The sequence below is a fragment of the Serinus canaria genome, chromosome Z (genome assembly GCF_022539315.1).
Source record: "Serinus canaria isolate serCan28SL12 chromosome Z, serCan2020, whole genome shotgun sequence".
In the NCBI taxonomy this organism is placed as follows: domain Eukaryota; kingdom Metazoa; phylum Chordata; class Aves; order Passeriformes; family Fringillidae; genus Serinus; species Serinus canaria.
In genome coordinates this window covers 15,665,184-15,688,938 of record NC_066343.1, presented here as the reverse complement: position 1 = coordinate 15,688,938, position 23,755 = coordinate 15,665,184, and the positions used below count along the sequence as shown (strand labels likewise).

General features: G+C 39.3%; 1 protein-coding gene across 1 annotated transcript in view; it reads left to right on the top strand.

The window, feature by feature from the left end:
* Nucleotides 1-23,755, top strand: part of CAMK4 (calcium/calmodulin dependent protein kinase IV) — a 138,053-nt gene that overhangs the window by 43,349 nt on the left and 70,949 nt on the right. Inside the window, exon 2 of the mRNA XM_030237385.2 lies at nucleotides 15,278-15,356. Coding sequence (XP_030093245.1) covers nucleotides 15,278-15,356 — 79 coding nt within the window. The remainder of the gene's footprint in view (nucleotides 1-15,277; nucleotides 15,357-23,755) is intronic.

Genomic DNA, 23,755 nt, shown 5'->3' with positions numbered 1-23,755 from the left:
CTGTCTTAATTTGACTTCCCCAGAGAACAAAAAAATGAAAGACTAATGTCATACATCAGTTGCTCATGTAAAAGAGTCCTGACACAAAATGGCACAAACCCTATATTTTAAAATGAAGAGGTTTTGCCCTGGAGCAGTAATTCAGGAAATGTACTTAATTTTCTGCTATTGTGGCTCTTCACTGCAAAACCAATCCCAAAGTAAACTTAGGTATTAGTGAAGATATTTGAAAGGTCTGTCATCTTTGCCCTTTGGTAAAAGCTAAGAGGTATATGAAGTACATATCTCTGTTCATTTTAATTTCCCTCTTCTGTTTTTTTTTTTTTTGGTTTTTTTTTTTTTTTTTTTTTTTTTTTTTGTTGTTGTTGTTGTTTGGTTGGGGGCAGGAGGGTTGGGGTTTTTTTTGCCTGTGTGTGGTTTTTATTTCAAGGACATAGTAATTCTGTATTAGAAAACTGATGGCGCCAAAGGAAGGTATATTTTCCTTTTTACTTTTGGAGCAATGAAGGCAGAAATTTAAGACTTTTATTACTCCTCCTAACAGACATTACAGTTCAGCACCCTGCAATTAAGACCCGCTCCTACTCCTTTGCTGCTGGCAAATTTGCCCTGTAGATAAATTTTGCATTTATGCTGCTATAGAATGGCATACCAAAGAAAAGTGATGTAAAAAGCACTCTAATTAGGTAAATGCAGCCGTAAGGGTAAATCCAGGGATGTTGCAGTAAGTGCATTATAGCAGCGTTTTATGCAGGTAACAGTTTTTTTCCTAGGGAACTGATGGTGGCTTTGAAGAATCCTCAACAAAAATAAGAGTATGGAGAAATGAAGCAATTAATTTTAAATATATTACCTGAAGTTTCTAAGTGGCTTGTAATGCCTATAATTAGCTTTATGTAAGAACAAGGATATATAACAGGTGAAAATATCTCAGTAGCACCTGCTTTGGTGTAAATTTATTGCTTATATATGAATGACAAATAGATACAGATATACAGGTGTTACACAGTTTTTCTATAATCTGGAATGACAGCTCTGCTTCTTTAAGTATCTCTGAGTGTGCTTTGTTCTTTAGCTGACATATTTTTCTATGTTCTGCAGTCATTGTCCACAAATACAGCTGCATGACATCACCACATCCCACTTCTGACCTAAACTCTTTTTTGGACCCAGATTAGATATCCATAGTTAAAAACCACTCTTCAGTTTTTATATCCTGCTTCAAGTTTCTTTCCTGCCTCTGCCTTTGAAAGGAGATACAGAGGGTTTCTGAGTGTCTCAAGCAGCAGCAGAGTGCATTTGTGGCTGTCAAAATCTAGAGTGCTAAACTTATCCTTCACTGGGAAAATGGCTTGCAAGAATAGTGCTTGTATTGAAAACTTCCCTGTAAGTACTAGAAAAATATCTTAGTACTTCTGATTGTCCTGTTTACTGTTTTCATTTGCATAAAGTCATCCCCTAGAAAACAAAAAAAACTAGGGTTTTGGTCAGTGTTACTGTTTTCAGTGTGGTAAGCTGTTAGACATATTATCTCAATCCATTTTCTTCTTACAATACATGTTCAGCAGGGAAAGAAAGATGAGGGAAGTGGGTTTAAATCCTCATCAGCACCAAAGCATGGATGTTGTGCATGTTCCAGTGTCCTATGATGAGAATCAAACCACATGACTCTATGTGCACTCCCTCAGATCTTGTGGAGATTATGTTCATTATAATATATTGTGATTCAATTATAATCTCTTGTGGAGATTATATTCTTGCTTCTTACAGCTTTGTGCCTGAGTCAGTTTGTAGAAATAGTGTAGTTCCATCGGTCTGAATCACATTTTTTGTATAACCAGTGAAAATGTAGACTGTTTAGGTTTGTAATATTTCACAGTCTAAGTCTGTAGTATTTTAAATATGAGAAATTTTAGTTTATGTTCTGCCTACCTGATTTATTAATTGGCCCCAAATAGGACCGTGAGAGTTGCTGAAATAGTGCACAATCTTCTCAAAATGCAGAAGTACTATGGGGAGAGCAACACAGATCGTGGGTAATTAGTTACAGAAATGCTGATAGCTGCAGTGGGTGAATGGAAGAACCAGAAACCTGCAGGAGGAAAGGGACAGAATGGAACAGAGCCTACAGTGTCCTTGAGGCTACAGTCTGCACTGTGCACAAACCTTTTGGATCCTTGAGAATTTATAGAAAATGCAATACAAAAAGCTCTCTCTAAAGGGCAAGGACTGTTTAGCCACAATCATTAATATTTTGTCAGCCATAGCCGCCTGGCCTTTTGTCAAGATGGGACATTGTCCTACATAGATTGCTGTGAACCTTTGTGCTTGCAACAGATTCTGAAGTTTGTGAATGTATTCAAAGTTTAACAAGCATTACTGTTGTTTCATTATTTCATTTAAAGCATTTGTTTCCTAACAGAATTCACAAATTGTCATTGCCAACAGGTTTGTTGCTAAGTCAGTGTGAGAAAAAAATTATTTTCAAAGGTTCAGATGGAGGAATAAGGAAAACATTTCTTCTGAATAAAAATGTGGATAAACTTCTCAGCAAAATAGTGAACCTCATTTTTTTTTTTCAGAATGTATCAAATAGTTCAAAATTATCTTATACTTTGCCCCCTTTTGGAGCCAAAACTTTAGAGAGCCCAACATTACTAAAATTCTATTCAGGGAATTTATATAGGGTAAAACTTTGTGCTATTTTGCCAGGTAAAAACATTATTAACTAGATATTTGTACAGAAAATATTGTTAAAGCATAACCAAGAATCTAGAGGGATGGTGATTGATCACCATGAGTCTTGTGCGTCTGCAGAAAAATCTTCGAAATAGAATTCTTTGATTTTGGATAAATTTTGCCAAATCAGACACAAGCCCAGAAGCAGAATTTTGACAGCTGTAAAGCTAAGTTTACAAGGTTGAACTTCACAGGAGATCTCATTAAGGGTGTTTGATCTCCAAGCATCAAGAAAAGAAATTGTGGGAAGGGGCGACAGAAGTATATGATGCCTTTCACAGCTTGGTTCTCACTGAGAGGAGAATGTTCTGCATGTCGATGTGACACCCAATCTGCAGGGCACAAGGGGGTGTGCAGGGACACAGAGTGGTTTGCAGGGACATAGAGCAACGTGTGGGGACACCAAGTCATGTGCAGGGACACAGAAGAGTTTGCAGAAACACAAAAAATTGTGCAGGGACACAAAGGAGCGTGCAGGGACACAGCAGTTTCCAGGGACACAGAGTAGATGCAGGAATACAAAGGGGTGTTCAGGGAAAAAAGTGATGTGTGAGGACAGAAAGGAGAGTGCAGGGACACAAAGGTGGTTGCAGGGACACAAAAAGAGATGTGGACACATAAAGTGGTGCTGAGGGACACAGAGGAACTTGCCTGTCTGACAACACAAGACCTTTGAAGTTCCATGTCCAAATCTTTCTCCCTGCTGGTGCATCACAGCTCTTTTCCCAGGCTGTGGCTGATGTGGATACTTGAGCTGTGCCTGCAGGTGACCTCTGCTGTGCAGGGCACACAGCAGCCACTTGGACATGGACAGCTGATCTGCATGGCTGTCATCCACTTAGGGCTTACAAGAGCATGAACCAGCACATGGACGTAAACATGACTGCATGCCTTGTTTTAAGTCACTCTCTGAAAGTACACACAGAACCTTTTTAAAAACATGTTTTAAAAATGTGAATATGTAAATCCTATACTGACTATGTCTTAAATACTACCTAACTGCAATTCTATTTTACATTCCAGTGAAGTTTGAAAATAACAGCCTTCAGGTATGTCATTGGAGTACACTGTGCTTGAAGTTTCAGTATGATGGGAGAATGTGAAGGTAATTTATTTACAAACATCTAATACACCACTGTGCTGAGTTCATTATGTGGAGGAGTACAGACTGACACAGATTAGATTAGATTAGATTTATTTTCCCAGATTACACATCAACTCTGACAGCTAAAAACCCTCAGTCCTTTAAAAACGGAAACTGCAGCCTTTCTCTAGTATCACCATTTAAACACAGGCTTGATCAGTGACTGGTGTAGAGAACTTAAAGAAAAGATGAAAGATCTTCATGGACTAGAAGTTCTGGAATCTTCTCCTTGAAAACAACAATTTCATACTTTGGAAAAAGAGTTCCCTATTTTCAAGGATTGAGTAATGGTGACACTTTCATGAAAACAATTCAGTGTATACTTGCCTGCAGATTTGTGTGATTAATTACCAAGATGGTCTGTGATCGTCTGTGGTTATTGAGAAGGGCTTCCTATAATCCTATTAAAGATTTTGTAGGTTTAGCTGCCCTGGGAGCTGTCAAATTGTAGAATGGTGAAAATTGGAATTTCAGGAAAAGTAGAAAAGGCAACATGGATCAGAATATATAGCAGAAGCCCTGAGAACGGCGGAAGGTGAAGGTGCATAATTGAATAAATTTACTATAGAACATATTTTAAAAATATGATGGAGGAAGAGGAAAAACAAGAAAAAGTTAATTTCTTTAATCAAAAGGAAATACTTGCAAATAAAACATTGTGTGGAAAAACCTGGGATCTTTGAAATGTTAAAGGCCCAATTAGAGCAAGTTCAAGAATATTTGAGTCAGAGTGTTGATGTCACTGGTGAGTTGGTGATATTCATCACAGAGTGCTGAAGAAGGAAACTTCTGGGAGGAATATCACAGTTTTCACCTGCAATCCTTCAGTGTGACCATGGGCAGGGGAGTACTGACTTTGTGAAGTCCGTTGGACTGAAACACAGCAAGTATTTCCTACAACAAATTGGTTTTTTAAATAGTTCATTGCTCCAGGTGACAGCTGATGCAGGAAAGAGAGATCTTCAGGTTTGGAAGTTGGTCTTGTATTTGATGCAGAAAGAACTGGGGGCCTCATTTAGGTCAAAATGGAAGTCAAAGCTTCTATCTTTATCTTGCAGGAAGATGCAAAATTCCCAAGTCCCTAAATGCTCTTCAGGAGGGAATGTGGGGAAGCCAGTCAAACCTGCAGCCTGTAAGCTCAGACCTGTTGACCTTCATAGCTCCAGAAACAGAGTCCCTGCTGACATGAACATTTCTGAGGATGGAGCTGGAGGAAGGCTTTGCAAGAGGCCTCCCTCTAACTTTGAATTGAAGCTGCTGAAGATGGTGCCTTGTGCTGAAGGCAGACGCTGCCATTGGCCAAGGGAACCCCCACGTGAGGTGACACAAGTGGCTGGGAGTCACTCCTGGTCCCTTCTGCAGCTTCTCCCCCAGGAGCTGTAAGGCCAGGTGAGCTCAGCCAGGTCAGCTGCTCACAGTGCACTGCTGCAACTAAGGACAAACAAAACTCAGAGAGTGAAAACAGACACGGGCCACAGCTTTACCAGGAGAAGCATTTGATTCTGTAAATTCTGTTCTTCTTGTCTTGTAACATTCCTCTGCTTCACAAACTCCTTCCCAGGACCTCCCATCTTACTAGCCATGGCCTTTGTTGTGCCTGCTGCACAACATCTCACACAAGCAGCACCAAACTTTCAAATTCCATGGTCCAGTTATAAAGCACCAAAAGCAGAAAGAGCAGGAAAGATAAAGGAGCAGAACAACTGCTGACCAGCAGAAAGACAGAACTTCTGGAATTGAATGCATAGGCTCCCACTGGCTTTGGTTGATTGGGGTTTTTTTGGTGGTTGTGGCTTTGTTGTTGGTATTTTTCTTTCCGTGAGACACATTTGGGATATCCCATCTGACTTTCTGTCTTCAGAGCTCATGGCCTAAACCCACCCCCACGCTGGCTGCTTGATCCATGTGGGTTCTGCCTGTCCAGTGGACAGGGAGACATCACTGCTGTCACACCATGCTTTGTGCAGCATTAATGTTCTTAGACTCGGGGAGTACGCACCAGTGTAAAGTAAAAGCCACATAAATCATTACACCACAAAGGCACAACATTCCCATCCAAGCCTGAAGATAATATCATTAAAATATGTCCTAATGTAAGATTTTTCTTTCCAATTTCCATTTGATTTAATAATTGTCATTCATTAAAATTAATTTCCCCAAGGCAAGTCAGTTTTGTCCCTTGTTATAAACTGGTAAGATATTTCTCTGTCCCTATCTCAATCCAAAATCTTTTCTGTCAAGCTTCCTACCAGCTTCTCCCCAGTCCTGTTGATGGACTGGAAGTGATGGAGCAATCTGGAAGCTACCTGGTAGCCAAGAACACCCCACTGCAGTCCTGCATGGTGTGCATATGTCTCTGAGAAGAAAGGTGTGGTGATCCCAGCTTCCTGTCTACTTTGTGTCTGGCACCAGGGTGGGTGGTAGGGGGGGCTCCATGGTGTCTGTGGGTTAGCTGAGGGCTGATGCAGCATTTTTCCTCTCTGCATGTGGAATAAATCCAGCATTTAAGGAAGATCTAGACCTACTTAGGTCTTTTCCAGCCACCAGAACTGAAGCTGCAAGAGCTGGTCTTATAGTTTTGGAAGACAGGACCTGACTTGAAATCTCCCCTGTGCCTGCAGTAAGTTGTTCTTTGGCTGCCAGGCCTGGCAGGACTGCAAAACCCTATCACTCTGATGTAAATAATCCTCACTGGCAAAACCTGCACCAGAGTATATGCCTTCTTTACTTCTTCAAGAATTTTTTTCTGTTTTATAACTAATAACAGTGTCTCTGCTGCAGCTTCATCTTTCTTCTGTAGCTCTGTTAATGCAGCAAAATTACAACTAAGTGTTAAGTCTGCAGGTAATTTTTATGATAATGGCAAGCTGGGTTTTCTGACTGTGACAAAAATACTAGAAGCAGCAGATTAAATGACCTCTCTATTATGGAAAATTAGCTATTTCAATTTATCTTTTGAGAATGTATTTAAATATGATCAGAATACACAAAATGTTAAAAAATGTGTTAATTTAGGGAGCACTGGCAAAATATTATGCATTCCTCGAAATAATTTTGCATTGCCTGACTTTCAATCTTATAGCCTATGATAGAAATCTCTGTCCCACCAGGTTTAAAGAATAAAACATACATAGTAGCTAAACACAGCCTAAGAACCTTTGAATCTGACATATATTAAAATTTTCTTTGTTGTCTTGTGCTAAGGGATCCTGGGCTGGCACTGAACATAGACTTCTTGGCAAAAGTAATTTATTTCAGAGAAGACACTGCATTTGAATTGATGATTCAGCATAACACAAACCTCCAAGAAGAAAACTGTGTAACTTACCTAAAAGAAGGCTATTAAGGGTGCACATGGGCATATGAGCTTTCAGAATCCAGAAAATGCCTAAACGTAAACTTGCTGGTTGTAAAGTTTGTTCAAAGCTAGAATTAAATGTGCAGATACGAACAACCATTAATTTTTCCCTGTCTGATTTCAAACTATAACTTTCCTATGTACAGAGCAAGGTGTTTAAAGTCTATAACCTGCACCCTGCTTCCCTTCCTTCAACCAGGGGAACCAGAGACAACAGGTGAGGATATTCATATTGCCACAGGTTGTCATTTAGTGTTAAGCCAAGTCTGCCTCCTGCATCTGGAGATTGTAATGAAGAGCAGTAATTAATGGTGTTGACACCTGCTCATAGTACAGACTGTTTAAAATACTTCCTGCTGAAGGAATATGTCACCAGGGAAAAAAAACAACAGGCAGGTAATTCTGCAATGGCCCAAGAAGGAAGGCTTGTAACACAGAGGGTTTTACAAAGTTTTTACTGCTCAGCGCTCTTTTGTCCTCACATGCACTCTTCATGAAGTTTAAATAAATAATGTTTATTCTTCATTAGTATTTTTTAGGAGGAGGAGGTGGGGAAAGTGCTGCTTGGGAGATAGGGGTTGAAATGGTGCTTTAAGTAAGGCATATGTATTCCCAGGAGAGGTGAGTTCACTGGATAGTTTCAGTTGTCAGGCTTTCTGTGGGACTTAGGGAGGCCAGTCATGCCATATCTGTGCACAGCTTCTGTCTGTGACTGTGAGAAAAACCTTGAGGCTGCCAGCCCAAGGGTCTGGGGCTGCATCTTGCACACGTAGTGTTAGCACATGTGTTGGAAGATTTACCTCACCATCTCCAAAGTTCAGCACCGAGGACAAAATCATGCATGGCTTCCCTTGGCCAGCTCTTCCACCTTCTTTTCTTTTCTCTCATTTCACCACACTGCTTAGACATTGGTAGCTAAGAACTCTCCAGTCCCTGAAAAGAGAACACCATACTGAAGGAAAACTAAATTCCAAATAAAATATTCAAGATCGGTTTCTGGGTCTGTTGGACTTCATGTTGAAAGGTGAACTCCCCATAATTATAAATTCAGTTTCAGCCAAGTTTAAGTGACATGTTTTTTCTGACTTGGTATGAAAAAAAGTGGTTTTCCTACTGAGAACTCCCATGCTGTTTTAGAAATACAGCTATTCCAATGTGTGGTCTGATCCAGCATATTAGAGGTGCTAAAGGAAAAAGAAGTAATGGTGAATGTATTTTCTATACATTTTTCTTATGCGGTGCTGCAGGAAGTGCTCTAATCTTTGCCTCATATCTGCATTTCAGCAATCATACCTGAAGTTTTGTTTAGGAACCCAAATTTCAGAAAGGTGGATTACTTCAAGGGAGCAATGTACACAGAGTACAGCAGTAACCTCTGGAATTCAGTGTGGTTTGAGTTTTGCTTTTGTGCTTTTCAAATTAATGCTTGAGGAAATGATTCTTGCTTGTAAGTTTGGGTGCACTCAAATAGCTTGTAAGCTATTTCCACTCAGTGAAAGGCAGGTAGGCCAGAGTCAGTGCTGGGGGTCTCTTTCTTGTTCTCAATATTTATCTAACAGCTAAACTCAAATTTAAGAAGTAGCATTTGATGTGGGGAAAACTATCTAATGTTAATATGGATATGAAAGAATGCAGCTAATGTGACACCTAACTGAATTCCTGCAGTTTAAAAAGGCACTGCATCCAGGTGTAACAATGTGTTTAGCCTCTCTGTGGGATAGAGGTCCTTTTCTATATATTTCCTGCAATAATTGAGGGAGGAGCTTCATTTGAAGCAAGTTAGAATATGCTGTGGCAGTCCCAGCAGGAATTATCAGCTGCTGGTCTAGTCACCATGGCAGGAGTGGCTTGAACTGCTGCATTTTAATTAGTGTTTCAGCAGCCAACCTACCCTATGTCTAAAGAATTATAGTTCTACAAGCTGCTATCTGTGGCTTTTACAGGTTAAAGAATATTAGAAAGTACTAGTTTGATTACAGGTTTTTTTGGTTTTTTTAATGGTGGATGTCTTTGGTTGTGCTTCTCTAAAGCTCCTTTTATCTGCTGAATGCAGTGAAGGCTGAATATAAAAAATATCTTTTTGGACTATTGCATTGCCTTTGGAGGCCAGCCTGAACAATTGCTGGAGAGTCCTTTCACCTCAAGTATTAGAAAATCCACTCAGCAGCTAAAAGTTTAAAAAAAAAACCAAAACCACAAACAAACAAACAAACAAACAAAACCAACCCACCAAACCAAAACAACAAAAACCTGGAAAGATATGGATGTTTTCATTCCAAAAATCAAACCAGCCAGAACTCTGGAACGCAATGGAATTAGATTTCCTTTTCAGAACCATGTCTATTTTTTCCACTAGCCTTGCCTTCATTAAAGATTTGGTTTATTCCTCATAATATGTGAGAATCCAATCCACTTTTTTAAAGAGAAGGCAATATTAGTAATACCATGGAATATGCACTCTTAAACTAAATTTTAATTCGTCTCACTGTTAATAGATTTTCTCTTTTTTTTTTTTTTTTGTTTGGTTTTGGTTTTGGTTTTGAGCATTTTTGTTTTGTTTTGTTTTTTCTGTCCAGTCTTTTGACTTCAAACATATGTTTAATTTGGAAATCTAGGAATAGTAATTTCATTCCTATAAATCCATTTTGATCTTTTAGTTTGTATCTAAGAAAAAGTAAATTAATGAGCTTTAACTTTATACTTCTGTAAACTATACAAAGAAATCAGTATTCTTTGTGGAAACCTATAATGGATTTTGATCTCTTGCTGCAGTTTTGGCAGCACAGATTTCCATGGCTTTGTACCAGGTACAATTTTCTTGGGACCAGCCATTCATTCACATGTTTTTATTGGACAAACTTGATTGGGTAATTATTGCTTGACTGCGTGAAGCTCAAACTAATTTATTTTTTAAAAATCAATCCAGAACTTAAGGAATTTAATCCAAATTAAATTTACAGGAGATTACATTGAGGACTGTATTTGTAATGAGTTGGTTCAATGCAATATAAAAACCAGTATGAGTGGGCGTGGTGTGGAAATGCTGACCTACTTTTGAAAAGATTGAATTTCCTTCTTACAGTGAAATTACTGCCAATGAGTGTTATTTTAAAAGCTCTAGCTCGAGGAATTTACTTTTACTTTACTACCTGTGACAAATAAACATATGGCTGCATTTCATTTTGGTTGCCTTTCCTGTTTCAGAGGCAGAAGCTTTTTGTGGCTTTCAGGGAAGAAATTATTTTTCCAAACTGGGTCAAATTCTGTCTTTTCTTGTTTTGTATTTTCTTTCTCTGCCAGGCTCCACTGCAGGATCCTGCAAATTCCATTTTCTCCTTTATGTGCAAATTCTGCTGATCACTTCCACCTCCTTAACACCCCTCCTGGGCGTCCCTGCCTTCCTTCCATCTGTGCTGACACCACTATTTTTGACTGCATCTATTTGAAGTGTGGCCATGCCTTTTCTCTCAGTCTTGCTGTCTGGAGTCCTTAGGACAGGCAGGGCACTGTGGTGCTGCTGCCTATCCTTTAAAACAGTGTCTTTCTGAAATCATTGGAAGCTCAGTAACACCTGAGAATAGTAAGAACAAAAAATAATCAAGAATGCTCAACGAAGTGTATATTGAGAGGTGGATGGGAAGGGCAGAAGGTTTTGCTGATGTTAAGTATTTTAAAAGCATTTTTCAAAATCATGTTAGACAACTCCCATACAGAGGTCAGTTATTGAATTTGAGTCTATTTTGATGTATTTAGTAGCACACACTTACATTTGTTGACTAATGGGTGAGTGAATTTATCATGCCACTGAAGTATTTGTGCTTCAGGAAAACTATTTCTGTGCTAATACTGGGTGTGTGTGCCTCAGCTGTAATGCATTCCATGCACAGAACATCATGAGCTTTCTTATGTGTTGTCATTGTCTTCATTGTAGGTGGCATCACAAGTAAGTGTTCTTGTTGTCCATTATGACCAAACAGTAAAGTTGTATAAATTATCTTCAAGTTTTTTCTAAGTTCAATACATATATGTGTATAAAGAAACATATTTTTGTAGTAAAGTGTCTTCACAATAAGATGATCTCTTGTTGTTACTCTTCTTCTTTAGCATTATTTCAGTTATAGCTGGGCTTTTAAAAGTAAATCTTTAACAGAATCATTAAGCAGATTTCCAAACTGAAATACATGTGCAAGTAAAAGAGAATGGCAATATTTTCAACAATTCTGATTACTATTCTCTAACTTGGCCAACTGCATATTCCAAGAATGTGCCTTTTTTTCTTTCCTTTACTTTTTTTTTCTTTTTTTTCCTCCTATTTTTGTTATTCCAGCCAACTTCAAATAATTTATGTTTTGAATTCAAGTAGACTGTTTCCAGGCAAAGGTGCAAAAAACCAGCTGCTAGATGCTCCTTTAAGCTTAATTTTGCTTAGAGGTAAATAAATGCACACTTACAAATGCAAATATATATAATAAATATTGCATATAAATGTGTATGCTTATATGCAAAGACATATATATTTGTATATATTCACTAAATACAAAGAGGCAAAAGCTGACTGAATCAATTCTGATTAGGCAAACACAATACAGTGAGTAATCTTGTGGAATACAGGAGACATGATTTCTGGCTTCTAGCCTGAATTGGTAATGGGTCACTTGTCAGTCATACTCTGCAATGCACTTCTGCAAGTGATTATCAGCTGTTTGCACTCAGGGCCCTCTCAGTTTCTCCTTTATTAATGGGGTAGGATTAAATATTCTCTTGGTTTTTTGTCTGCTGCTTATTAAAAAGTGCCTTAACCATTGAGTATAGGTGATCTCTTTCTATAGCACAATTTACATTTTTCATTCAGACGAAGCAAACACCCCTTGCAGAGAATGGGACATTGAGAGGCTCCAAGTCTGCCTGTCAGGCCATGAATTCCACGTCTGAGGGAAGTGGCATGTTGCCACAAGGATTCCTAGTTTCTGTATATTTGTGTATTCTGACAACACGTATCAATGAAGTTCTCACTTGATGCAAATTCGAGAGGAGGTTCTGAGAAGCCGGATGATGGCAGTCAAGCTTTGATGTTGCAAAAACTTAGGGTAGGGGCAAGAGATAACAATTAGCAGCTCTCTGTGTTTCAGCTGCACATGAGAGTCTTGCAGCTGAATCTTCCCACTGCTCTTTGGTGATGAAAGCTTGAATTGCTGCAGTTGGTGACCTTCCAAGTCACACAGTCACTCAGGAAAGCTGGATGTGCTGATTCAGCAGAAAGCTCCAGCAGAAAGCCAAAATAAGAGGCAAAGCAAACCACTCGGATTTACATGAGGCAGTTCTGTTTGTGCATTTACATTAAGATCCATAGGCTGATTTCTGCTTGCACCACTCCTCTCCACTCACTTTTTTTTTTTTTTTTTAATTGTGAAGAAATGAAGATATCTTGTTACCAGCAAAGAAACAAGAAATCAGGTCCATACTAGTAATAGCTCTCTGCTGTTTAGCCCCAGGCATGGTGTAAGCAGGTTGCCATCCTGTTCCTGATTTCCTGTACTGGTTTCTGCCGTGGAAGAGGAAAGCAGAGCTGGTTGTTAGCTAATGTTAGATGTTTTCTCTCCTGGCTGGTGAGAGCAAATCTGTCTGAGCTGGGCAAAGCCATGTAAATCAGAAGCAAAATCTTTTAAAGCGTTTCCAAGTCATGCAATACCTTGTCATCAATTCTACACCAAATTAGGACTGCAGGGATATGCAGAAATGTGTACAATAGAGAATAATTTCCAAAATAGCCCCTTTGCTTGTGTTTTGAATATTGACTAATGAGCCTGATGTCAAACTGCTTGACTGGATTCTCTCTCTGGGCTGTCTTATGTCTCTTTCAAGCACTATGCTGCCTGTCTTCCAGGGGTACAGGTCAAATGAACTATAAAAGATGGTGTGATGCTATCTACCCTTCCTGGTGGAGATGTCCGTCTCATCACTAAGACAGTTAAATAATCCAGGGTGTTCTAGTGGCTAGGCTCTTATTTACATGGAAGACACTGCAAACTGGTGATGCAAATACTGCTAGTAGCTTTACTGAGAGACAGGGACTGCCCTCCATTGCCACAGCAGCAGTAAACATCAAGAGATTTGCACAGGAATGATCATCTATTTATTTAGATTAATAGCTGCTACTCTAATTCTGCCCTCACCCAAATACAATATTTCTAGAAAGTTTGCTGCCTACTTTGTAAGGACATATGTAAACTAATGAGTTTAATGTTTATACTGCACTCTGTGTATGTGAAGAAGGGTACAGCAAGATTTGCAGTTTACACACTGACGTCCCCATTGCGATCCTGCAGTGGAGTACTGGAGATATAAACCTTATGACAGCACAATCTTTGAATTCTCTCTACAGTTTTGTTGCATTTAAAAGATGTGAGGGTTTTTTTTAATGTGATATATTTTTTTCTTCCTGCTAAATAGAGCCTTTGGAGACTTGGCTAAGGAGAGGAGATCTAATTAAATTCATGTAATGATTCTGGGAGTCGCTGAAGCTCTCAGTACTCCCACACGTTTATCAATATACTTTTAAAAGAGACAAATCATTTTAGCATTTGAGATGAAGTGAAGATTAATTTATATGTGGTGCAGAGAAGCCCTCAGATGACTGAGCTGCATAACCCTTGCCACAGGTGACCTTTCCTTATGAAGAGGTCTTTCTAAAATAAATCTTCTGAATCAAACACCGGTTCTTGTGCTCACTCATGAAAATTATGAAAATAGGGATGTGCCTACTACTCAGAGCCTTGTCTGAGTAGTAGGCACATCCTACTACTCAGCCCCTGTCTGGCCCATGCTGAGGAAGGAGACAAGCGGGGCAGTTTTGTACAGCACCTAGAATAACGAACCTTGTGCCACAGCTTTGTTCCTATAATCAAGCGTGGCAATGCCATTCTACTGTTTAAAAGAAAGCTGCTCCTGTCACGGTTGTCTTTTGTAGACTCACTGAGAGGAGTTTCTCCTGGTTCAGAGGGATCTGCAGTGCAATTTGATATCTGGTATGCATGAGAATTTGCTTACTGCAGAGCTGCTGTATGCACTTCTCCAGGCGTTTTTCAGGAGGTCATATATGAAAACTGCCATCTCCTCTACCTTAAAAATATTCAGCTACTTAGAAGTGTTGAGTCTTGGAGTGGGTCTGGTTTTGGAAGAAATTTTCCAAAAATGCCTTAAGTTCAGTGATGGTGCTTCATTGTGTCTATTTTGGATAGAATACAAAGGTGCTTGGATGGTTTGTAACCAGTATGAGCTTGCCAGAGGTTTCAAGCTCTCTTTAAGTACTTCATAGAGCACAGGGCCCTTCCTTGACAGCAACAAGTAGAGCACAGCAAGTTGAGCCTCCCTCTGGAGGCCATCTGCCCCAGCTATGCACTCAGAGAAGTGCCTTCCATCCAGCAGAACCATAATTTTATGAGTGCTCAGACTTTTCACATTCAACACCTTGAAGGCAAACAGAAGATGTAAGCCCAGTCCACTTTTGTTGTGAACAAGTCCCACCAGTTTCTACCGAATTAACATAAAGTGCTGCCTCCTCCATTTGGTGCCAAATTTGACTTTTTGGTCCAGTGGGCAAGGAGCAGCACAAAAATTTTCTCTTCTGTTTCACCATTGCTGTCACCATTGCAATTAGTGAGAAGGCCCCCCAATGTAACTTATTGTTGCAGATGTGTTGCCTTAACAAAGACAGGATGGGGTGATTTGATTATCCAGGGAAACATCCAGGGATTGCCAGGAGACAGAAAAGGTGTGGCCAAGAAGGATGTTAAACTCTTGCAACTTCTGTTGGCTGAGTAACTGCTGAAGCTCTCTTGTTAAACACAGAAGGGTTTTGATACTTGGGTTTTGGGAGGAGGGTTTATTTGCATCTGTGGGGGAAAGTGAGATAGTTTTGCCCAAACTGGGAGGAGTAGAAAATGTAGGCAACTCTGTTTATTGACAGATTTGAAGAGTTGTATGTACAACCCAACTATTCTTCCTTTTTTTTTTTTTTTTTATTATTTTAAATTTAGTGGGGCTACATCCATTGTCTACAGATGCAGGCAGAAAGGGACCCAGAAACCTTACGCCGTCAAAATGTTGAAGAAGACAGTAAGTCATTTTTGTTTTGTTTTGCTTTGCTTTGGAATATATTTGGGATTTTCTCTGGGCTTTTTTTTCCTTTTTTTTTCTTTTTTACTTTTTTTTTCTTTTTGTTCTTGGGTTGTTTTGCGCAGTTTATTCATGTGGGGAAAATGTGCTAGATTTAGGATTATAAGCTGCTGAACTTGTGTTTTCCGTGAGTGAGTTTTGGCTCCTCATCACTAAAACAGCTGTTAGAGGTAACAGTACTGTAGAGGGAATGCCTAATCCCCACAAATCTGGCTTGTACCTTCATCTGGTGTTGTCCATATACATTTGGATTTGGCAAAAAACTTTAAGAAAAAATATGTCTTTTTCTTTCATTAAAAAACAAAAAAAAAGACACCTTGAAAAATTTAAGTATCCAGTGTTTTGTCTTTGATGTAATACATTGCTCAAAAAAATGCCATGACACAATTCATCTTTTTTCAGAAACTGATTAAAAAACCAGCTCAAACTCAAGTAAAATTAAATATATTGTAGTGGGGGTTTTTTGCCACTATGAAATTGCTAGAGAATCAGTTGAGGTGACAATTTATTTTTAGAACTCCATATATGTCGCACTTATACTACAGCTATTTTTGTGTGTTCTGAAAAATAGATGGTGGAAAGCAAGAAGAGAGACTAAAAGAAGAAAGGCAAGTTATGGACTAAGAGACTTCATGCAGAAAGACACTGTGGGGCATGGGGTAGAGCAGTTCATATTCCTAGGATGGAAAGAGAAGTCTGAAAGAAAGCAAGCAAGATGTGAGGCATGTACATGATATTTTTTTCATTAATGGTTTTGATTCAGTTTATCCCAGTGTTAGAACATTCATTATTCCATAATGTTCAGGGTACTTTCACATGTAGAAACATAAGGATGGGTGGGTAGGCATAACCATGTCCAAATGGTGGCTCCACTGGTGGTCTCAGTGCAAGATGTAATGAGTGGGTTTCACATGAGTAAAATGTTGGCATTAATTTGTTGTCTTTGAACGTGAGCCAAGGTTTAAACTGGCACAAAGATTCAGTTGTGTGTGCTGCTTTTGCATTTGCATCTGGTACACTGGAAGAAATAGAGCATGTGCATTGCTGCAGCTTGTGGTCTGCTGCTCCTATGGAAAGGCAGAGAATTTTTGAGGTTTCATCTGTTCATTATGCCAGCAATTCTCATAATGTTTTAGGAGTATACTGTCCTATAATTCTCATTCTGAAATGCAATAGGAAGAACTACATTTCTTAAAAATATTTCTATGCCTTTTGATTTTTTTTTTTTTTGGTTTCATGGGAATTAATTCATGTTTACAATTGTCATATTTATGTATTTATGCTAGATCTATTTTTCCGTGTCTGAAACTAGTCAGTTTAGACTTTGGTAGGTTTGATTTTTTTTTTTTTTTTTTTTTAATGGCACCTAAGGAAAAGACCATAGTTAAGTAGGTTGTTTTTACATCAGCAATAATATATAAGTTTCACTTAATGCAGCCTTGGTTATATTAGCAGTGTGGATAAGCAGTTCACAGAATTGAGTCATTCCCAGTGTAATTGATGCACTTTGGGATGTTTTGCTATGAAAAAAAGTAATCCTCTTAGACGAATGAGCTTCTCTGTGTAAATGAGAACATGGGAGACAATGCTTTAAGGATGTGCCACCGCTTGTGTCTGAACAATCTGGAAATGTAATTATTATCACAGAGACTGAACTACCCGAGTTAGAGTGTTCTTACAGCAGGAGGTCTGGTCTTTGCTCAGAGTATCTCAGTATAAAAAGTAACCATGAGTGATCCAAGTCATGTACTAAAATGTTGATCAGCTTAAGTTTCCTGTTGCTTTTTTGAGAACAATTAGGAAAAAGGATGGCAGTTCAATAGTGGAGGAAAAGGGATGGGAGGAAAAGAGCCTGTGATTGCTTTTTGGTAGAGTCCCATTTCTTCAATGCCATTTGTAAATGGACATAAGGGAGCTCTGAAGAGCATGTGGGTTGAAATTAGAAGACAAAGGAAGATGACAAAAGAGCAAATACTCTTGATTTTTCCATTTAAACTGACTGTCTGAATGGGAATAGTCTGCTGCTTCAAACAAGACTGACTCTCTAAGGAAGAGGTCTGTTAAAACAAGGTGAGGGACAGGGATAGGGTGGCCCAGATGGCTCTGGAAGTGATGACAAGTGATGTGTGATTAGGGGGCTGGGGGCTGATGGGCAGCTCCAGATTTTTGAGTGATGATCACTGAAGTGCTGTCATTTAAAGTACAACATCAGAAATTATTACTCTTGTCCCATGGGAACAGCTTTGGTAAGAACATGGAATCCTTTAGGATCAAAGAATCCTAAAGGATCTTAGGGAAGTATCCTATTTATTCCACTAGGAACTGACTGAAAGAAACATAAATAGCTATCAGTGTTCTTTTCATTTAAACAGAATGAGTAATTTTTCATTTTGCATGATCAATACATTCTTATTTAAGAGCAAACAAAATTTTGGGCAAGACCTATCATCCAGTTCTGAGATACATGCTTGTTACAGGGTTTTGAGTCCCTAGGAGGTTTTGCAAACAATACATTTTTTACCATCTTGTTTAATAAAATAGCAATAGATTATTCGCTAATTTTTGGGTGGTCTGGGGGATGTGGGTGGTTTCATCTGTGGTTTAGGAGTTTTTTATAGGGGTTAAACCATCAAAGAGTACCAGAACAAAACATTTATACAAACCTTTCTGTATGATTAAAATAAAAGAAAATGTTCATAATATTATATTTCTGTTGAAAGGTTTAATAATTCTTAACCATTAATACAAATTTTCTACTCTTTCAAAAGGAGGAAGAAAAAAGGGTTTTTACTTCTTCAGAATTGTTGAAGCAAAATGCTTCTATTTTCTCTTGATTTAAGTTTTGTCAAGCCAAAGTTTAGGAGTAGTTTAAAATCCTTTAAATATGCTTATGGAGAATAAAATTTACTTCAAAGAGCCCCTCTGGTTCTTACACCTGAAGTGTCTTAATGTCAAAGTTGGGAAACTAAGAGGAAAGTTAGAACTTTAGCTTTTAGAGCTGCTAAAAGGCAACTGTCAGAAGGATTAAAGAGGTCCAAAGAAAAGTTGATTTTTGAATTAACAGGAGAGACACTCTCCAATAATGTATAAGACATAAAATTTGTAATGGTTCTTAAGAGCTACCAAAAAAAAAAAAATGTTTAAGACCCAACATCCATGGGTCAGATGAATAAGCATGCAAAAATATTGCCTGTGATTTCCTCATCTAACCTTTGTTCTTAGTTCCTGGGCATAACTGAATTGTATTGCATGCTCTTTTGCTATGTTTAGCAGGTCTTTTAAATTCCACACAGGTGGTAAATGTAAAGATATGAACCATATAATTTCTTTTGGGAAAAATCTATTTTATGAAGCAAGAAAGAGGCAAAAGCAGACCACACAGCACTTCAGAAAAAGTCATCAAATGAGCAGAGTACCGTGATGAACTTTTACAGTCACAGTTCTAATGTGAGATTGTTTTGCTTTTTACTATGCATTTTACCTCTCCTTGATGTCTCAGTGCAACAGAAAAGTGAAGTATCTTTAGGATACACTTTACAAAACTTATTCTTATTGTTCTTAAACTGAGATTTTAAAATTATGTGATATTTACAACCAGTCATTCTGGAGTGGTCATTGCTGCAAACATACAGCATGTGGATCATACTGGAAGAATGAAGTTCTCTAAGGAAGCAAACACATATATGTGGTATTTTTTATATGAAGTCTCTTATCTGCTTTTTCACCTTTTGGTGTGTTTAGAGGAAGCTAAGCAGCCTGGAGATTGTCTCAGAATCTGGGTAGGTGAATGTCTTCCAGGAAATTAGATCCACCTCCACCTTAAATTTCCTACCTGAGTCTGGACAAGTTGCTTTAAAAATAGTGATGAGAACAGATGGACTCTGCTGCATGGTTTCTAAACTAAGACACCAAGTGCCTGCCTACATTGCAGGTCTACCAAGTGCTAACTACTGCAACTGAAGTAATTTTGGAGCTGCCACTGCAATAAAGCAACATGCTCTACTGAAAGGACAATGGGATTCTGAGCTGGGTTGTCTGTAGCCTCAGTCCTGGCATGTTCCCTGTATTACTTTTGGTTTCAACTTTTTTATCCATAAAAATGAGATAATATTTTTTTATTTGCTTCTCAGCAATGCTTTGAATGAAGCCTGGTTAATATTTCTCAGTTCCAATTGAAATGTGCTCTCCCCTAAGCACAATTAAGCATTATGAAATATTAGACCATGTCTGTCTCAGTCAATGAGACATACAAGTATAGAGACTGTTTTGGAAAATTTTCATTTTGATTTCCTTCTTTCTTATGTGTGGGCATCCTCCCTCACACAGTGTGTGATGCTTAAATAATACTTCTGCCACACATTTATCAAAATCACTACATATGAAGCAGCATTCTTCCTGCAGACTGGTTGATATTCAAATTCAGACAAATGTTCAGGCCCATCAGTTTTTTCTCAGATCTGAAACAGAGCTACAACTTTCAAGCAATATATATTCTGGAAATAGTTGGGCTGGGATTAATAAAATTGTACAAATAAGCTAGACAATTTGAAGACAACAGATACTTTATGTCTGTGGATCAGAAAGGAGAGTGAGCAAATGCAAAGGTAATAAGCTTCCCTTGTGGATAATTGGGGTTGGAAATCTGGAGTTAGGGTCTGAAGGAGATCATAATGGTCTATTAGGCACATCTAAAAATTCTCAATTGCATTAATGTTCGCATATACACATATAGACACACACACACACCTGTATACATATGTATGTATATCCATTGGGAAGGAAGAACAGGCAACTCAGGAAGAGTACAACGATGTCACTGGTCATGTAAAGAAAAAATTAGAAAGGTGAAAGCTCAAATGGAACTCAATCTGGCCACTGCTGTGAAAGATAATATAATGTGTTTTTATAATGACATCAACAACAAAAATGGGGCCAATGAAAATCTCCATCCTTGATTGGATGCAGAGGCAAACACTGGAACCAAGGATGAGGAAAAGGCTCAGATGCCTTCTTTGCCTCAGTCCTCAACAGTAAGGCCTATTTATCCTCAGGGAAGCAGCCCCAGCTGGCAGACAGGGACAGAGAGCAGCACAGACCCTGTGCAATCCAGGAGGAGGGAGGCAGTGACTGCTGAGCCACTGAGACACTCAAAGTCCATGGGTCCCGGTGGGATTCATCCAAGGGTGCTGAGGGAGCTGGAGAAGGAGCTTGCCAAGCTGCTCTGCAGCACTGACCATCAGTCCTGTCTAACTGGGAAGGTCCCAGATGATCTGGAGGTTGGCTAATGTGATGTCCATCCACAAGAAGGGCAGGAAAATGGATGCAGGGATGTACAGGCCTGTGAGCCAGACCTCGGTGCCAGGGAAGATGACGGAAGATGATGATGCCATTTCTTCACATGGCAAATACAGGAGAGGGGATCAGGCACAGCCAGGAGGGGTTCAGGAATGGCACATCCTGCCTGACCAGCCTGATCTCCTTTCATGAGCAGATGACCTGCCAAGTGAATGCAGGAAAAGGGGTGTGAGTGTGGGTGTGTCTACCTGGACTTCAGCAAAGCCTTTGGCACTGTCTGTCACAGCACTCTCCTGGAAAAGGTGGCAGCCCACAGCTTGGACAGGAGCACTCTTGGCTGGGTTAGGAGCTGTTTGGATGGCCAGGCCCAGAGAATGGTGGTGAACAGTGCTGGATCCGGCAGGCCTCTGGTCACTGGTGGTGTCCTCAGGATCAGTGTTGGGCCCAGTTCTGTTTAATATCTTCACTGATGATCAGGATGAGGGGGTCACTTACACCTTCCACAAACTCATGGATGAGACTAAGTTAGATTAGAGCCCTCCTGCCCTCCAGCAGACCAACACTCTGCCCTCCAGCAGAGTGTTGATCTGCTGGAGGGCAGGAGGGCTCTGCAGAGGGATCTGGACAGGCTGGATTGATGGGCCAAGGCCGCTCTATGAGGTCCAACAAAGCCAAGTGCTGGGTGGGTTACAACAACCCCTTCAGCTCTGCAGGCTGGGGGAAAGTGTCTGGAAAGCTCCTGGTGGAAAAGGACCTGGGGGAGCAGGTCAAGAGCAGCTGAAGGTGAGCCAGCTCGAGCAGGTGGCCAAGAAGGCCAAGGGCACCTGGCTGGGGCGAGCAGGAGTGGGGCAGCAGGAGCAGGGCACCCTGTGCTGGCACTGGTGGGGCTGCATCTCAAATCCTCTGTCCAGTTCTGGGTCCCTCACTGCAAGAGAGCTATTGAAGCGCCAGATAAGGGAACAGAGCTGGGGAAGGAGATGAGGGCCTTTGAGGAGCAGGTGAGGAATGTGGGTGTATTTGGCCTGGAGAAAAAGAGGCTCAGATGGCCTTTCTCTCTAAAAGTGTCTGAATGGAGGTTGTAGTGGAATGAGGGTCATCCCCTTCTCCCAGGTAACAAGGGACAGGATGAAAGTAAATGAACTCAAACTGCAGCTGGAGAGCTTCCAGCTGGACATCAGGAGGAATTTCTTCACAGAAGAGTGATTAGATATTGGAATGGGCTGCCCAGGGATATGGTGGAAGCACCATCCCTGGAGGGGTATTCAAGAAATGACAATGTGGCACTCAGTGCTCCTGTCTCTTTGACAAGGTGGCAATTGATCAAAGACATGATTTGATGATCCTGGAAGTCTTTTCATCCCAAGTGATTCTGTGAGATATATATATATATATATATATATCTAAGCATGTATGTTTTATAGACACACATATACAAACACCTATATAAGTACCATAGAAGATTATGTATTGATATGACACGGATTTAAAACTATATGTATTCCCAGCTCCACAAGGAATATAGTTGGCTGGTTTTTCATTTTCTGTTGCAGTGAATTGGTGGTATTAAGGGGTTATCAAGAGGTTCATGCAAATTATTAGGTTTGTCTCTCAAAGGAACACTGCTTTTGGTTGAGCCTTCTCAACTGATCAGGAAGACAAGCATCAGGGTGCAAGGGGCAGGGAAGGAATGGGTGGAGACTTGTGTATCACATTGGCATAACCAGAATTAGTAAATTGTTCCTATATTAACTTCAGGAGAAAATGATGTATGTAGGTGTAAAATTAAACCTACTTATTGCCATGTGGTCCTATGTGATTTATATTTTAAGCGCCTCCTTCCTCCATATGCCTGTTTCTCTATAAATTTTATGCAATTATATATATACACACACACATCTATGTGTATATATATCTATATTTATATAGCTATCTATAGCTATACCTATCTATATTTATCCATATCTATATTTAATCTATCCACCTCCATTGGTGCAGTAACTGTCAGTATTCACAGTGGACAGATAGTTATGAGTGATAAAGTTTAGCAGACATAAAAGCAAGAGCCTGACATAATACATCAATTTGTGTGACATGCTAAATCAGTATCCTTTTCTCTTCAGGTTAGAAATATGTGATATATATTCACAATTATATGCTCATTGAAGGTCATTTTTCCCCCACATTGTATTAACATGTAATATTCTGATTTTTTTCAAATTTTTCAAAAAAAGATAAAGAATTGTGTCACACATAACCCTACATGAAAACAGTCAACTGCACACCACTGTACATCAGTACACCATAAAAAGGACTATTTTTGTCAGCCAGCTCACACATTGTCTTCAGTTATTTATTCATACACACACACACACACACACACGCACATGCACACCACACAGGCCACTGCTAGGTAATTAAAGGGAAACAGTCATTTCCTAACTACCACTTAATTACCACTCCACCTGCAGCACTACTGTTATTTTTCCTGGCTTTCTCATTTTTCTTCATCCATGTCATCATCTCATATGGATATATATATGCACTTCAGACTCTCATGTTTTTACTGGGAGATTAAAAAAAAAAAGAGTCAAAATTACTTTGAATAAAGAAATAAGGCATTAAAATGTTGAGTTTCCACTGCTTATTTTCAGCTTTCCCTCATGCAAGAGGAGTCTGGCTTCGATTTTCTGATTCACTACAATCCAAAAGAAATTAGTTTTGAGTAGAAGTCTATCAAATTCGTAGTGTCTAAAGTAGGACAAAGAAGTACACTTATATTCTCTTCAAAATAAGAGACAACTAAAGCATTTATTTTCTGCACTAAGTTACCAATAGATTTTTGCTCTAGAAGCTGTGAAATCAAGCACCTGTCAATGAAAGTGGAAATTTAATTGAAAAATAAATTTTTTTGGTATTTTAGTCCTTGCAAAGAAACAAAAAAACAAGCAAAAAAGAAAAGGTTGTGCCAGGACAATTTTTAGGAAAGGAAAAAATAATCCCTTTCTACTATTGCAGAAGCCTGCCCTATGTACACAAAGTGATTT